Raw genomic sequence first — 15,913 nt, 5'->3', positions numbered from 1 at the left:
TAACCTCTAAAAGGATGTTTGGTATATTTTATCTAGCAACTAGTAAGTACTCAAAAATATGAAAGAATGAAATATAATTAAAAAGGTAAGTCATATTCACAGTACTAATAGAGCCTATGATATTGTGATTTAAAATAATTTAAATTTAGAGGTGTCTGCGTGGCTCAGTTGGTTAAGCATCCAACTCTTTTTTTTTTTTGGAATTTTTAAAATGTTTGATTATTTATTTTCAAAATTTTTTGTAATGTTTTTATTTTTATTTTTGAGACAGAGAGAGAGAGAGAGAGAGAATGAGTCGGGGAAGGGCAGAGAGAGAAGGAGACACAGAATCTGAAGCAAGCTCTAGGCTCTGAGCTGTCAGCACAGAGCCCGATATGGGGTTTGAACTCATGAACCATGAGATCATGACCTTAGCCAAAGTCAGACACTAAACCAGGTGCCCCAAATGTTTATATGTTTGTTTATTTTTGTGTGTGTGTGTGTGTGTGTGTGAGAGAGAGAGAGAGAGAGAGAGAGAGAGAGAGAGAGAGAGAGCCGGGGAGGGGCAGAGAGATATGGAGACACAGAATCCAAAGCAGGCTCCAGGCTCTGAGCTGTCAGCACAGAGCCCGACATGGGGCTTGAACTCACAAACCGTGAGACCATCACTTGAGCTGAAGGCAGACACTTAACCGACTGAGCCACCCAGGCACCCCAAGCAGCCAACTCTTGATTTCGGCTCAGGTCATGGTCTCACCATTCGTGAGTTTGAGTACAGCATCGGACTTCATGCTGTCAGCACAGAGTCTGCTTGAGATTCTCTTTCTCTCTCTCTACCCCTCCCCTGCTCATGCTCTCTCAAATATTTAAAAAATAAATATAAAATACATAAATAAAATAATTTAAATGTAATTTTCAAACAGGTAATATCTATTTATCTATCTATCTATCTATCTATCTATCTATCTATCTATCTATCTCCAAATAGAGAAATTATTAAAGGGTTTATAGGAAGACCTTTTTATCCTATGCTAGTACTCTAGCCTCACAGTTCCTCTTCCCTTAGGCAACCAACACTGACTCTCTGTGTATCCTTCCAGCGATATCTTATGCAGTTGTAAGCAAATATGTACAGATATATTCATGGTAGCACATGATATACACTATTCTGCATCTTAATCCTTCCACTTAACAATGTATCTTAGAGATTTTTCCATATTAGTACATAAATAAAATATAGCAAAGGTCCAAAGACCTTTGGAAAATTCCAATCCTGTTGCTATGTAGAAATGCATTTTGCATATATCAAACTTAATTGGACACATTCCCACATCCACAGAGGCATTTACCTCTAATGGTTAACTAGGGGTGACAGAGTGACTCATCTACATTCTCAAGGGTACATTCAGTCTGCCTTAACTGTTTCTACAGTTTCTGGATGGAGAAATGAAAGGAAAGCACAACACATGCCATAGAGAAGGCACTAAACATAACCAAATGAGTGGATGAGAGAAGAAACGTGGGAATGAAAGAACCGATTTAGCAGAGTATGTGGATGCCCTGGCAGGGGCTGTCTCTCTAAGCAGAGCAGTGAACTCCGGACCTAATGGCAAATATTCTGGCGTAAAAGAAGTTTGCTGTTTGAAGTCAGGCATCAGGAAAAAGGGGTAGCCTGGATTTTGCCCTGAAAGCCTCACAATCACTGAGAAGTTTTTTCTTTCCCCTTTCTGATGACCTGTGGCTGTTTGACCTATGCCTGGTTGTCCCAGATTGCGATCACAGCTGTGGATGCAGCTAAGAAAAGTTTTCTTCTGGGTGGAAAATTAGGGTTTAGAATAGCCAGCTCTTGGTGATGTTAGAGGATGTAAGTGACAGAATTATCAATGTGTCGGAGGAGTGAGTGAAGAGTGCTGTGGGAAGAGGCACAGGAGGGATTTGTTTTTCTCTCCTCTCCTAGGAAATCTACAGATGTGGGTTTAAATTTCTAGCTCCCTTAAGTAAGTTTATTAACTTCTTGCAGCTTTGGTTTCCTCATTTACAAAATGTGAAAGTGTGTAAGTATGTTTTTAATGGTACCCCTTTCAAAGGCATTTGGTAACGTAAAGTATATATGTCTGTATCTAAGTATATGTGTATATATGTAATTTCAATTAACACATATTTTAAGTATGGCATACAGAGGAATATAAAGGCTAATAAAACAAATTTTTGGCTATTACAAATAATGCTGCAATAAATGCTCTTAATCATGTCTCACTACAAACACGTTCAGGAGTATTGCTAGGGTATATAAACAGAAGTGGAACTGTTGGGCTGTAGGGGATGCGGACCCTCAGTTTCACTAGATCTCACCAAACTGATCTCCAGTGGTTGTGACAGGTGACACTCAGCAAGTATGCACGTTCTTGTTGTTCCACATCCCACCACTAATACTTGTAGGTGTCTGCCTGGTGCCAATCTCACCAGTGTGAAAACATATCTACATGTTATAATCTGTACTCTCTGATTACAGTTCTTCAAAGGACTCTTCATGGTACGGCACCTCTTGAGAGCAATGGTAATGACAGCTTTTGTTCCAGACTATCTTATCGAGGATGTCTGCAGAGCGAACAGCCTAGGACAACAGAGGTGGTGTTTCCTTCCAGAGTAGAGGGTAGGTTTGCTTACTGTCCAGTGTAATGAAGAGAACTCGTTCTCTGGAGCCACAGCTGGGCAGACTTGCTTGCAGCTCACTTTGACAGACTAGAGTTCCTTAAGGTTAAGATTTAAGAGACGATACACTATGTGTGTAGTATCTGTCTGGGCTTCTCTGCGTTGCTCCTATGGGACTCAAAAGGCAATGACACAAACGTAAAGCTCATGCTGCTGGCTGTGCTGTGAATAATAGTCTGGTGTCTTTTGCCAGAATCCATGAAACTGTCGGGCTAACTTGTTAATTTGCAAGCAGAGTATAATCTCAGATTACTCCTAGTTCTTGACAGTTATGAGGGGGGTTTGAGCATCTTTTGCTGTTTATTTGATATCTGGCTCTTCCTATTTGTGCACTACCCATTTTTCAGGTTCTATTTTTCCATTTGATTGTCCTTCTTATTAGCTGAGTAGATGTTCTTTATATATTCTGAATAATGATCTTATGCAGGTTATTTGCATTTTAAAGATACTCTCCCAGTCTTTGCCTTGCATTTTTACTTTGCTCATACTATCTTTTGTTTAACAGAAGTTTAAAATTTTAATGTACTATCATAGTTTAAATTATGATTTGTACTTTCGAGTGTTAAGAAACCATTCCTTACTCTATTCATCTAAAAGTTTATAATTTTGCTTTTCTCTATATATGTATTCAATTCACCTAAAATTGATTTATGTGTGTGGGGTGAGTTGTTTGGTTATTTGCTGTTGTATAACAAACCACTCAAAATGTCTGGTGGCTTAAATATGGCAATGCATTATTTTTAATGATTCTGTGGGTTGACCAGCTGGTTCTTTTGCTTCAAAGAACTAATTTTTAGTTTGTTGACTTTCTTTCTTTTCTTTTTCTTTTTATGGGGAAGATAGTTCTTTTTTTCTTTTTCTTTTTTTTCAAATTTTTATTTGAATACTAGTTAGTTAACATATATTATAACATTGCTTTCAGGAGTAGAATTCAGTGATTCATCACTTAACATATAATACCCAGTGCTCATCATAACAAGTGCCCTCCTTAATGCCCATCACCCATTTAGCCCACCCCCACCCACCTCCCCTCCAGTAACCCTCAGTTTGTTCTCTATTGTTAAGGGTCTCTTATGGTTTGCTTCCCTCCCTCTCTTTTTTCTTTTTTTTTTCTCCCATATGTTCATCTGTTTTGTTTCTTATTCTCTATTTCATTTATTTCTACTTTAATCTCCATTATTCTTTCTGTTTTCTTTAGGCTTTGTTTGCTATTCTTTCTCTAGTATCTTAAGGTGGAAGATCAGGTTACTAATTTGAGATTTTTCTTCTTTCTTAACATAGGCATTTACAGCTATAAATTTCTCTGTGAGCACTGCGTTAGCTGCACTCCATAAATTTTGGCATGTGCTATCTTTATTTCCATTCATCTCAAAGTATCTTCTGATTTCTCTTTTGACTTCCTCCTCCTTGACCCACTGGTTATTTAGGAATCTGTTGTTTAGTTTCCTTATACTTGCGAGTTTTCAAGTCTTGATATCTAATTTCATTCCATTGTTCCATTAAGAACATACATTCCATTATTTCTATTCCTCTAAATTTACTGAGGTTGTTTCATGGCCTGCATATTGTCTATCCTGAAGAACACTCTAGGTGCACTTGACAAGAATATATATTCTGTTGTTGTTGGATGGAGTGTTTCATAGATGTCTTTTGGATCTAGTTGGTTCATAGTGTTGTTCAAGTCTTCCATTTCTTTGTTTACCTTTTGTCTAGTTGTTCTACCCATTACTGAAAGTAGGGTGCTGGAATCTCCAACTATTATTTTTGAATTGTCTATTTTGAGTTTTTTCTTTAATGGTTGCTCTAGGGTTTACCACACACATTTTAAGTTCAGCTTTGGCTTTATACTTGGCTTAATTCCAGTGATATGTAGAAACATTACTCCCATATACTTCTATTCCATTTTCCCTCTTTTGGTGGTAGTAATGTTTTACCTGTTTTATAAATTAACGTTACAAATCCAACAATACATTATTATAGTTACTTTAACATCTGTAGTCATTTCCTTAGCCCATTATAACTTTGTTCTCATCCATCTCCCTTGTGCTGTTACTGGCAAATATATTATACTTCTATAGGCTGTGGGCTCAATAATACATTATATACATATTATTTAGACATCACTTGTTAAAATCAGTTAAGGAAAGAAAGGAGAAAAAATATGCATTTATATGGTCTTTTACAATTACATATATATTTATGAGTGCTCTCTGTTTTTTTCATGTGGATCTGAATTATCTTTTGGGTCATTTGCTTTCAGTCTGAATATTCTGCTTTAGTATTTCTTGTCAGGTGGGTCTGCTAGCAACAAATTCAGTTTTTGTTTATCTGGGAAAGGTTTTATTCCATCTTAATTTTTGAAAGACAGCTCTGCTAGATATAGATTATAGATACAGATTCCTTCTGTATTATATAGATATTCAAGGTCAGAACACAGTGGGATAACATATTCAGAGTGCTCAAAGAAAAACACTCAACCAGGACAAATTGTCCTACAAACCAGCCCAATCAAATCATGGCTTCTTTAAAGGTAAGTGTTTGATATTTGTTGACTCATGAAGGCTCCTCCCAGCTGTAGCATTCTCCCATTCTCTCTATGATTCTTGAGAGGACCCTTAGCCTTGAACTTCTCCAGGCTCTGTTGTAAATGAAGTCAGTTCCTTTGGGAAGAGATTAGGGGCTGTTTTATAGCTTTCTCTACCCCTCCCCCCACCGCGGGCAAAATCTGTGAGCCAGACTCTGGAGCTAGGAATGTGGATAACAGCAAGCTTCTCTTGAGTGATCCCCTCCCTCCCCGGCTCTAGGAGTCGGTGCTGGTGGCAGTGAGGGGATACATGGCCTTGCTGTCCTGGCATGGAACCACCACCTCTCAAGTCAGGGCAAGGGTGATCAGGGCCTCAATATTCTCAGTGCACCACATCAAAGACCCCATTTCATGATGGGATCCTGGGCAGAATAAGGGAGTCCCTATCTCTTACCTGTGCTTGCCCAGGGCTTAGTTCTTTAAAATTTATTTTCTATCTATATAGTTAGCATTAACAGCTAGCCCAATAGTTTAGACTCCTAGACTATTCAGTGAGGTTCCCGACATCCAAGCAAATGCTAATAAGCAGTGGACAGAAATGTCCAGGGGCATCTGAGCCATTTACTATTGAATGGTGGTCCAGGATGGCCAAAAGTGGCAAAAGAGCCTAATGTATTCTGTCCCCAAAAGTATGAAGGGGGTTGATCCTTAATCTAGTTTAAATATTGATGGCTATGTTTTATTCAACCATATACACAGCCAAATAGAATAAAAGTAGGAATCCTTTCAGTAAGTGCTTTATTTACAAAATATCTTTTATCTCACTGAATTTACCCAGTACTCTTTAAGAGCCATATTATTTGCATCTTACAGATTAACCTCTATTTTATAGATTAGTTAGTTAAGTGAAGATTACTTGACTAAGGTAATCAGCAGGTGAAATTAGTTACAAATTCAAGTCTGTTTTTCTTTACTTCAGTTACATCAAGAAAGTATATCTTTTAGGAGAGACTGTAGCTCCTAGAGTGACAATGATTAGTATCTCACTTGTCACTGAGAGTACTGAGAATGAAAGAATGAATTTTCAAAGGTGGACTGGAGGAGGCTCCATTTCTGTTGACGGTATAGAAATGCTCTATTTACTATGAATGTTCCCACAGAATTTTAATATACCTCCAACTGTGGAGGTTATTAATCTGTTTCTAAACAAAAAATTACTGTGTCTCTGCTAGTGCTAGACACTTTCCTTTTAAATTTATTTTTATTTTAAAGTATAATTAACATACAGTGTTATATTAGTTTCAGATATATAATATAATGATTCAACAATACTATATATTTCTCAGTGTTCACCAAGATTAAGTACAGTCTTAATCTTAATCCCCTTCATTCATTTCACCCACCCACCTCCCCTCTGGCAACCACCAGTTTGTTCTCTGTATTTAAGAGTCTCTTTTTTCCTTTGTTCATTTGTTTTGTTTCTTAAATTCTTTTTTTTTTTTTAATTTTTTTTTTAACACTTATTTATTATTGAGACAGAGAGAGACAGAGCATGAACACGGGAGGGGCAGAGAGAGAGGGAGACACAGAATCTGAAACAGAATCCAGGCTCTGAGCTGTCAGCACAGAGCCAAACGCGGGGCTCGAACTCATGGACCATGAGATCATGACCTGAGCCGAAGTTGGCCGCTTAACCGACTGAGTCACCCAGGCGCCCCTGATTCTTAAATTCTTAAACGAGTGAAATAATCTAGTATTTGTCTTTCTCTGACTGATTTATTTCACTTAGCATAATACCCTCTGGGTTCACCCATGTTGTTGCAAAGGGCAGGATCTCATTCTTTTTTTGTGGCTAATATTTCTGTGTGTGTGTACACACATATATATACACATACACATCACATCTTCTTTATCCATTCATCTATAGTGGACACTTGGGTTGCTTCTGTATCTTGGCTATTGTAAATAATGCTGCAGTCCACATGGGGTGCATATTTTTTAGTTAGTGCTTTTGTTTTCTTTGGGTAAGTATATAGTAGTGGAATTACTGGATCACATGGTAATTCTAGTTTTAATCTTTTGAGGAACCTCCACATTGTTTTCCACACTGGCTGTACCAACTGTCCAGGCCTTTTTCCAAGCACTACACAGGGTTGGACAAAGTTGAAATAAACAAATAAAGAAAACCTCCAAATATGGTTATTAATAAGTTAGAGACATCTTACCATAATGTAGAGCTGTTTGACCTTCATTGTCCTGTAAAAGAAACAAATAACACATTTTAGAAGTCTAAGTTATTGCAGAAGTATGGAAGTACACAAGCTATAGCAAATATATCTGATATACCAAAGTTCTAAAGGTTTATCAAATACAGTTCTTCTTGCCTCACAGTAACTTTTGGCCAAGCTCTACCTGGGAGAATAGGAGAGTGTTGAATGGTAACTTGTGTACTGAAGTAGCTACAGCAGAGTCACAGGATAACCAGATTGCAGATATTAAACCAAAGGGAACCTCTTAGAATGTGGCAGTTTGATTACCCAATTAATGGCAAAAACCCTCTGATGCTGTGTATCATTGATCTCAGCTAGTATTATAATGTTTTTTTAAGTTTATCACCAAATATATCTGAGACATCTGTGATTTCTCAGAAGTTAGTAGCTTTTCAATCCCCTTTCAAATATTCATAAATTCTAGATTCAAATATTAGGTTTCCTAACCAGAGCAAATACCATAAAGAAATGTGATTTCAGGGGTGCCTAGGTGGCTCAGTCAGTTAAGCGTCTGACTCTTGATTTCGGCTCAGGTTATGATCTCACAGTTTGTGAGACTGAAACCCATGCTGGGCTCGTGGAGCCTGCTTGGGATTCTCTCTCTCCAAATATATAAACTTGAAAAAATAAATAAATAAAAAGAAATGTGATTTCAAAGCACACAAAGTCTTAGAAGTTATTAAGTTTGGAGTTCCCATAGATAACTCCAATAGTTGATTTAATTTTTTTATTCTTTTAAAACCAAGATATTCTAACTGTATATACTAATTTTAGCACAGGTAAGTGCTTTTTAGCAACACTGCCTTTTTTTTAACGTTTATTTTTGAGAGATAGTGCGTGCGTTCTTATGGGTGGGGAAGAGGCAGAGAGAGAGGGAGACAGAATCCCAAGCAGGCTCCAAGCCATCAGTACAGAGCCCAATATGGGACTCAAACCCTGGAACCATGAGAGCATGACTTGAGCCAAAGTCAAGAGCCAGATGCTCAACTGACTGAGCCATCCAGGCACCCCAGCAATACAATACTGCCTCTTATTAAGTTGAGAGTAGGTGATGATATTAATGAACAACAAATAAATCAGGATTAAGTACAAGTGAAAGCAGAATTTAGTAATTAATTTGACATTGACTTAGTAATATGCATGGCCCTATTGTGCCCTGATAATTAAGAATAAATGCTTAGGGGCACCTGGGTGGCTGAGTTGGTTATGTGTCTGCTCAGGTCATGATCTCACAGTTCGCTAGTTCAAGCCCTACATCATGCTGGAGAGGAGCCTGCTTAGGATTCTCTCTCTCCCTCACTCTCTGCCCCTCCCCTGCTTGCTTGCATTCTTTCTCTCTCTCTCAAAAGTGAAAAAGTATAATAAAATTTAAAAAAAGCTTAATTGTTGTGAATAACTGGGAGAGGGTGATATTATGACTTAATCAACTATTCTAGGGTACATCGTATCTACATTTCCCACTTCTTAAAAGTTGAATGTGGGGATTGATTCCCAGAACTTTTTGGCTATGGTTCTATTTAATCCCCTAGGAGGGAAAGCAAAAAGCTGTCACAGGAAAGTTCTTTACTGGTTCAGATAAATAGTGAGAAAGTCACTCCTTAAGGGCTTTTTAACACCTAGAGAAGGTTTACAGGGGTGACTTCTGGTGGGGGTAGGGAGACAACTTTAAGGCAATATAGTTCAAAAACATTTTTTTCCTTAAGTTTATTTTTGAGAGAGATAGAGAGTGCAGGGAAGCGGCAAAGAGAGAGGGAGACAAAGAATCCGAAGCAGGCTCCAGGCTCTGAGCTGTCAGCACAGAGCCTGACATGGGGTTGAACCCACGAACTGTGAGATCATGACCTGAGCCAAAGTGGGACGCTTAACCAACTAAGCCCCCCAGGTGCCCTGCAGTATAGTTTAATTAAACAGTTTTCCTACCAGAGAATGGGAATTCTTGTTGGATTTGGGAGTGAGGTGTGAGAAGTGAGTGGAGATATGAAAGAAGTAATTTTGAGGGCCCCTGGGAGTAGGGTAGACTTGGCTGAAGTGTAACAGTGGATGCTCACTGAGCAACATAAGGATAATAAATTCTAAGGGAATGATGGAAAGCAGCACTAAGAAGTCAGGGAGATAACAGAACATTTTTGCCTCCTTAAAATTTTTTTTAATTGAAGTATAGCTGACACAATTATATTAGTCGCATGTATACTACACAGTGATTCAACAATTATATACATTACAAAATGCCTACGTCTTTCTTGTCTTTTCCAATATAGCCCCTACCTTGCTCCCTGCTCCCCTTTGCCTTGCCCTGCTCTTGAGGTTAAGGACAGGTAAGGGAAGAGAGCGAAGGCAGCTACAGTTAACAGGTTCCAATCCAAGTGATGCTGATGGGTGATCAGCATGACAATAGGAAGTTGTGCTCCAGAGTGTTCTGAATTGCCTGGCTACCACCAAAGGAATTTAGAAAGAACTGAACTGCCCATTACAGCTTTAGACTCATATCTACTTTGCCCACTTCCAATGTTAATCAGTAAAAGAGTGTGTGTGTTTACGCATTCACACGCATGTATGTGATGAGTTTACACATTCGTTTATTCATTTATGGTTTAAATGTGCAGTAATAGAAAAACAATTTCAGAAAGGGCTTAATCTATTATAATTTTGGACTTATGCATCCATCAAGCAAGGTTATTATTTTCCACAATTATCTATCTTTAGAAAGTGTAGTTCTCTTGCTATTTGTGCATAACTTTCTTATTTAATCACCCTATTCATATATATTAAAGGCTAGTTTCTTTTAATTTCTAATTGGTTATCTTCACTAGGGAGGTGGAAACCATTTCTTTTAATCACTTTTACCAATGAATACTAAATGTGTATCTTCAGCCCAATTTCCAGTTAATTAATTAAAAATATTTATCGAGCTCCTATTATGTCCCAGTCACTGATCTAGGGACTAGAAACACGGAGACAAGCAAGACAGACAAAGTCCTTCATGTTATAAATCTTATATTCTACTGCCAGGAAAAGTAATAAGCAAGTAAGTATATTTAATAATAGGCAGAGATAAGTGCTCTGAAAAGATAAAGCAGAATAAGAATCTAGAGTGATGTGGGGTGCTGTTTTAGATAGAGAGGACAAAAAAAGGCTCTATGAAAAGGTATGTTTACACAAAGAACTGGGGAAGATGCAAGGGTAACCCAAGCTGAACAAACCATAGCACCCATCATCCTCCTGGTCTGAAAAGCTAAGCCAAACCTATCCTATTTTTTCTCTCAGGATTTTAAAATATGGAACTAGGGGATGGAAGTATGTGTATAGAGAAGGTCCTTTCCTCTCCAAGCAAAAGAAAATGGTGCAGTGAAATGAGACAGACACAAAAGGACAAATACTGTATTATTTCATTTACACGAAGTACTCAGAGTAGCCAAATTCAATGGGACAGAAAAACAGAATAGTGGACACCAGGGGCTCAGGGAAGGAAGGAATGAGGAGTTATTGTTTAATGGGTACAGAGTTTCAATCTGCGATGGTGAAAAAGTTCTGGAGGTGGATGGTGGTGGTGGCTGCACGACAGTGTGAATGTGCTTAATGCCACTGAACTGTACACTTAAAAATGGTTATAACAGTTAATTTTATGTTGTATTTTACCAAAATATAAATAAAAGAAAGTTTTAAAGAAGCAACAGCAGAAGGTGTGAACCCAAACTGCAAGTGGAGACATTCTTCACTTCTTGGAGAAAACTTCTTCAGTAGGAAAAAAGTGAGTAAGTATTCACAGAGAGAAGTAGTGGTCAGAGATGGAGAGAAAATGAGTCTCTGAAATTCTGTTTCTTAGCTGTGTGTGTTTGGGCCCTTGGAGAATTACCTTGCTTTTTTTTTTTTTTTTTTTTTTTTTTAAAGCTCTGCTCTGCATTCAGAGGGATGCTTATTGTATTTTTTGCTGCACTGCTGGGTGTTTTACAGTGGGAAAAATTTTCAGATTATTTAGTCTGGAATCTGGGGGAAAAGGAAATCCCTTAACCTTTAAGACTCAGTTCACTTTCTTCAGGAAACCTCCCCAACTCCTCTTTTTCTACACTGGGCAGATCATACACACTTACCTGTCTCTTCCACTAAGACTGTAAACTTCTTGCAGACAAGTACTATGTCTTTTACCCAGTGCCCATCACAGTTATCTTGCATATAGTGTATGCTCAATAAATGTTCTTGAAATGGGGGAATGAATACATTAATCTTTCCTCATTGGTTTATTTTTTAATTTCTTGATGTACCTTTTTTCTTTTACCTGAATTAAAAACAAAAGTTCCCACATAATTCCTATAGTATGGAATATAATACCAAATAAAGTAATGTAATGAGGGACTAAACAATGATGAACAGGAGACTGAGTTTATAGTTAACTAAGGGCTAAATGATTACTATATTCAGTATGACTTCCAGATTCCTTTTCTTCTATAGGTGCACACAACAAACTGGTCCCTCATGAATTTATACAGATTATTTCTCTCCCCACATGTATTCTGCACTTATCCTTTCTTACTTTGTTTTAATCACGTCTCCATTTTATTAGTAATTATTTCTTTAAGAACTTAGTTTTCTTCTATCTCCAGACTGGGCACTCTATCAAATACAAGAAATATATTTAATTTTACCAAATGAAGTATTGATGAAAATATTAAATATTTTGCTTAGAAATTATATATAGGAAACTTTATTTTATCCCTTTAACATTAAACCACTGATAACATTACTATTTCCTGTGCATAAAACTCTGTGGCCAAGTCCTGAGTTTTTCCCTACTGCTAGAAGCATTTTATCAAACTGAATCAAGAGCCATATTTCTAAGTCAAGATACACATATTTTATAGCTAACATCATATCCAATGGTGAAAAACTGAGAATTTTTCTTCTAAGATCAGGAATAAGACAAGGATGTCCACTCCCACCATATTATTCGACTTAATACTAGAAGTCCTAGCTGTAGCAATGAGGCAATAAAAAGAAATAAAAGGCATCCAAATTGGTAAGGAAAAAGTGAAGCTGTCACTATTTGCAAATGACATAATACTATATATAGAAAACCCTAAAGACTCCACCAAAAACGATTAGAACTGATAAATGAATTCAGTAAAGTTGCAGGATATAAAATTAATATACACAAACCTGTTACATTTCTATACAATAGTAATGAAGTAACAGAAAGAGAAATTAAGAAAACAATCCCATTTATAATTGTACCAAAAAGAATAAAAATACCTAGTAATAAACTTAACCTTATGAGGTGAAAGACTTATACTGTGAAAACCATAAAACACTGATGCAAGAAATTGAAGACGACACGAACAAACAGAAAGATATTCCATGGTTCGTGGATTAAAAGAACCAATATTGTTAAAATGTCCATCCTACCCAAAGCAATCTATAGATTCAATGCAATCCTTACCAAAATACTGACAGCATTTTTCACAGAATGAGAACAAATCATCCTAAAATTTGTATGGAACCACAAAAGAGCCTCAAGAGCCAAGGTAATCTTGGGAAAGAAGAATAAAGCTGGAGGTATCACAATCCCAGATTTCAACATATACTGCAAAGCTGTAGGAATCAAAACAGTATGATACTGGCACAAAAACTGACACATAGATCAGCAGAACAGAATAGAGAGCCCAGACATAAACCAATGCCTATATGATCAATTAATCTACGACAAAGGAGACAAGAATATGCAATGGGGACAAGACGGTCTTTTTAAAAAAATTTTATTACATTTATTTATTTTTGAGAGACATAATGAGGCAAAGTGAGAGTGGGGGAGGGGAAGGGAGAGAGGGAGACACAGAATCTGAAACAGGCTCTAGGCTCTGAGCTGTCAGCACACAGCCTGACGCAGGGCTTGAACCCACAAACCGTGAGATCGTGACCGGAGCCAAAGTCAGACGCCTAACCGACTGAGCCACCCAGGAGCCCCGGAAAAAGACAGTCTTTAACAAATGGTGCTGGGAAAACTGGACAGCTACATGCAAAAGAATGTAACTGGACCACACAAAAATAAACTCAAAATGGGTTAAAGACCTAAGTGTGAGACCTGAAACCATAAAACTAGAAGAAAACACAGGCAGTAATTTCTCTGACATCAGCCTTAGTGACATTTTTCTAGATTTGTCTCTTCAAGTAAGGGAAACAAGGGCAAAAATAAACTATTGGGACTACATCAAAATAAAAAGCTTCTGCACAGCAAAGGAAACCATCAACAAAAATCAAGTGGCAACCTACTGAATAGGAGAAAATATTGCAAATGATACATTCAATAAGGGGTTACTATCCAAAATATAAAGTTATGAAATGAGTTAAGACAGAAATAAAAGGCACAGCATGGGGAATATAATCAATGACATCGTTGTAGCATTGCAGGTGACTGACAGATGGTAGCTATGCTTGTGGGGAGCACAGCGTAACATACAGAGAAGCTGAATCACTAGGTTGTATACCTGAAACTAATGTAACATTGTGCATCAATTATACTAAAAACAACAACAAAAACAAAGAAAAACAAACCTTTGTTGGAAAATAAGAGTGGTATTTTTTTTAAAAAAAGAACTTCTATAACTCTATCCCCCTCAAATAATCTGATTAAAATGGGTAGAGGACTTGATTAGACATTTTCCCAAAGACATTAATTAAGATAGCCAACAGACACATGAAAAGATGCTCAACATCACTCATCATCAGGAAAATGCAAATCAAAACCATAAGAGATCATCTTACACCTGTCAGAATGGCCAGAATCAAAAAGACAAGAAATAACAAGCGTTGATAAGGATGTGGAGAAAAAGGAACCCTCATGCACTGTTGGTGGGAATGTAAATTGGTGCAGCCACTGTGGAAACCAGTATAGAGCTTCCTCAAAAAATTAAAAATAGAAATACCATATGATCCAGTAATACCACTTTTGGGTATTTAGCCAAAGAAAATGAAAACACTAATTTGAAAAGATATATGCACCTTTATGTTTATTGCAACATTCACAGAAGCCAAGATAGGGTAGCAACTCATGTATCCACTGATAGATAATGAAGATGTGGTATATACATACATACATACATACATACATACATACACACATACATACATACCTTTCTCATCGCCACATAGTATTCCATTGTGTATATAAACCACAATTTCTTTATCCATTCATCAGTTGATGGACAGTAAGGCTCTTTCCATAATTTGGCTATTGTTGAGAGTGCTGCTATAAACACTGGGGTACAAGTGCCCCTGTGCATCAGCACTCCTGCCCTTGGGTAAATTCCTACCAGTGCTACTGCTGGGTCATAGGGTAGATCTATTTTTAATTTTTTGAGAAACTTCCAAGCTGTTTTCCAGAGCAGCTGCACCAGTTTGCATTCCCACCAACAGTGCAAGAGGGTTCCTGTTTCTCCACATCCTCTCCAGCATCTATAGTTTCCTGATTTGTTCATTTGGGCCACTCTGACTGGCGTGAGGTGATATCTGAGTGTGGTTTTGATTTGTATTTCCCTGATGAGGAGCGACGTTGAGCATCTTTTCATGTGCCTGTTGGCCATCCGATGTCTTCTTTAGAGAAATGTCTATTCATGCTTTCTGCCCATTTGTTCACTGGATTATTTGTTTTTCGGGTGTGGAGTTTGGTGAGTTCTTTATAGATTTTGGATACTAGCCCTTTGTCTGATATGTAATTTGCAAATATCTTTTCCCATTCCGTTGGCTGCCTTATAATTGACATCTTTAGCCTCACCATGTTACTAGGGAACTTAGACATTTTTACCTAAGGCCAGCTTTTCATACAGCAGGGGAAACTGTAGTAGACATTATCATATGGTATTAAACATATATCCAGAATGCCCATCAAGAAATTTAATTTGAAATACTTTTTGGATCTCAAAGGACTTTGCCAACTCTTAATTATGTCACTTTGATCATTAGAGCTTCTTTCAGGGCATGTGTTTCCTCTTCCTATTTTTATTTTCTTTTTGCCTAAATTCTTCGACTACCTAGGTGAACTGGGCTACAATATTGCATTTTACTATATCTGATTGTTTAAATCAGGACGGCCTGATAGAATAATACTACATAATGCTAAAACAGTACTAATAACACTAAATAAGGTCTGTATGGAAGAAAAAATGCATGAGCATACTCAAGAAAATGGTGGCCTAGCAATTCCACTTCTGGGAATGTATCCCTTAAGAAACATGGTCCCATCCTCAAGTGTTCATGTTAATAAATGGAGTGTCATTTGGGTGTACTATTCATCTAGCTTCCCAAGCCAGGAATGGGAGTTCCACCCCTGACTTCTCTTTTCCTCATCCTCTAGATCTAATCAACCAGCAGCCCATTCTGGTTCTACTTCCAAAATAGACACCTTCATTTCTCTTCGTCCTCATTGCCTCCCCCTATTACG

General features: G+C 37.5%; 1 protein-coding gene across 3 annotated transcripts in view; it reads right to left on the bottom strand.

The window, feature by feature from the left end:
- The window catches only part of ACBD6 (acyl-CoA binding domain containing 6), a 202,505-nt gene that overhangs the window by 17,539 nt on the left and 169,053 nt on the right, over nucleotides 1-15,913 (bottom strand). For all 3 annotated transcript variants that reach the window (XM_043568327.1, XM_043568326.1, XM_043568329.1), the window contains one exon: nucleotides 7,441-7,471. In XM_043568327.1, the coding sequence (XP_043424262.1) occupies nucleotides 7,441-7,471 (31 nt within the window). The remainder of the gene's footprint in view (nucleotides 1-7,440; nucleotides 7,472-15,913) is intronic.

Source organism: Prionailurus bengalensis, chromosome E4, assembly GCF_016509475.1.
Source record: "Prionailurus bengalensis isolate Pbe53 chromosome E4, Fcat_Pben_1.1_paternal_pri, whole genome shotgun sequence".
NCBI lineage: Eukaryota > Metazoa > Chordata > Mammalia > Carnivora > Felidae > Prionailurus > Prionailurus bengalensis.
This window is presented reverse-complemented; position numbering and strand designations above follow the sequence as displayed.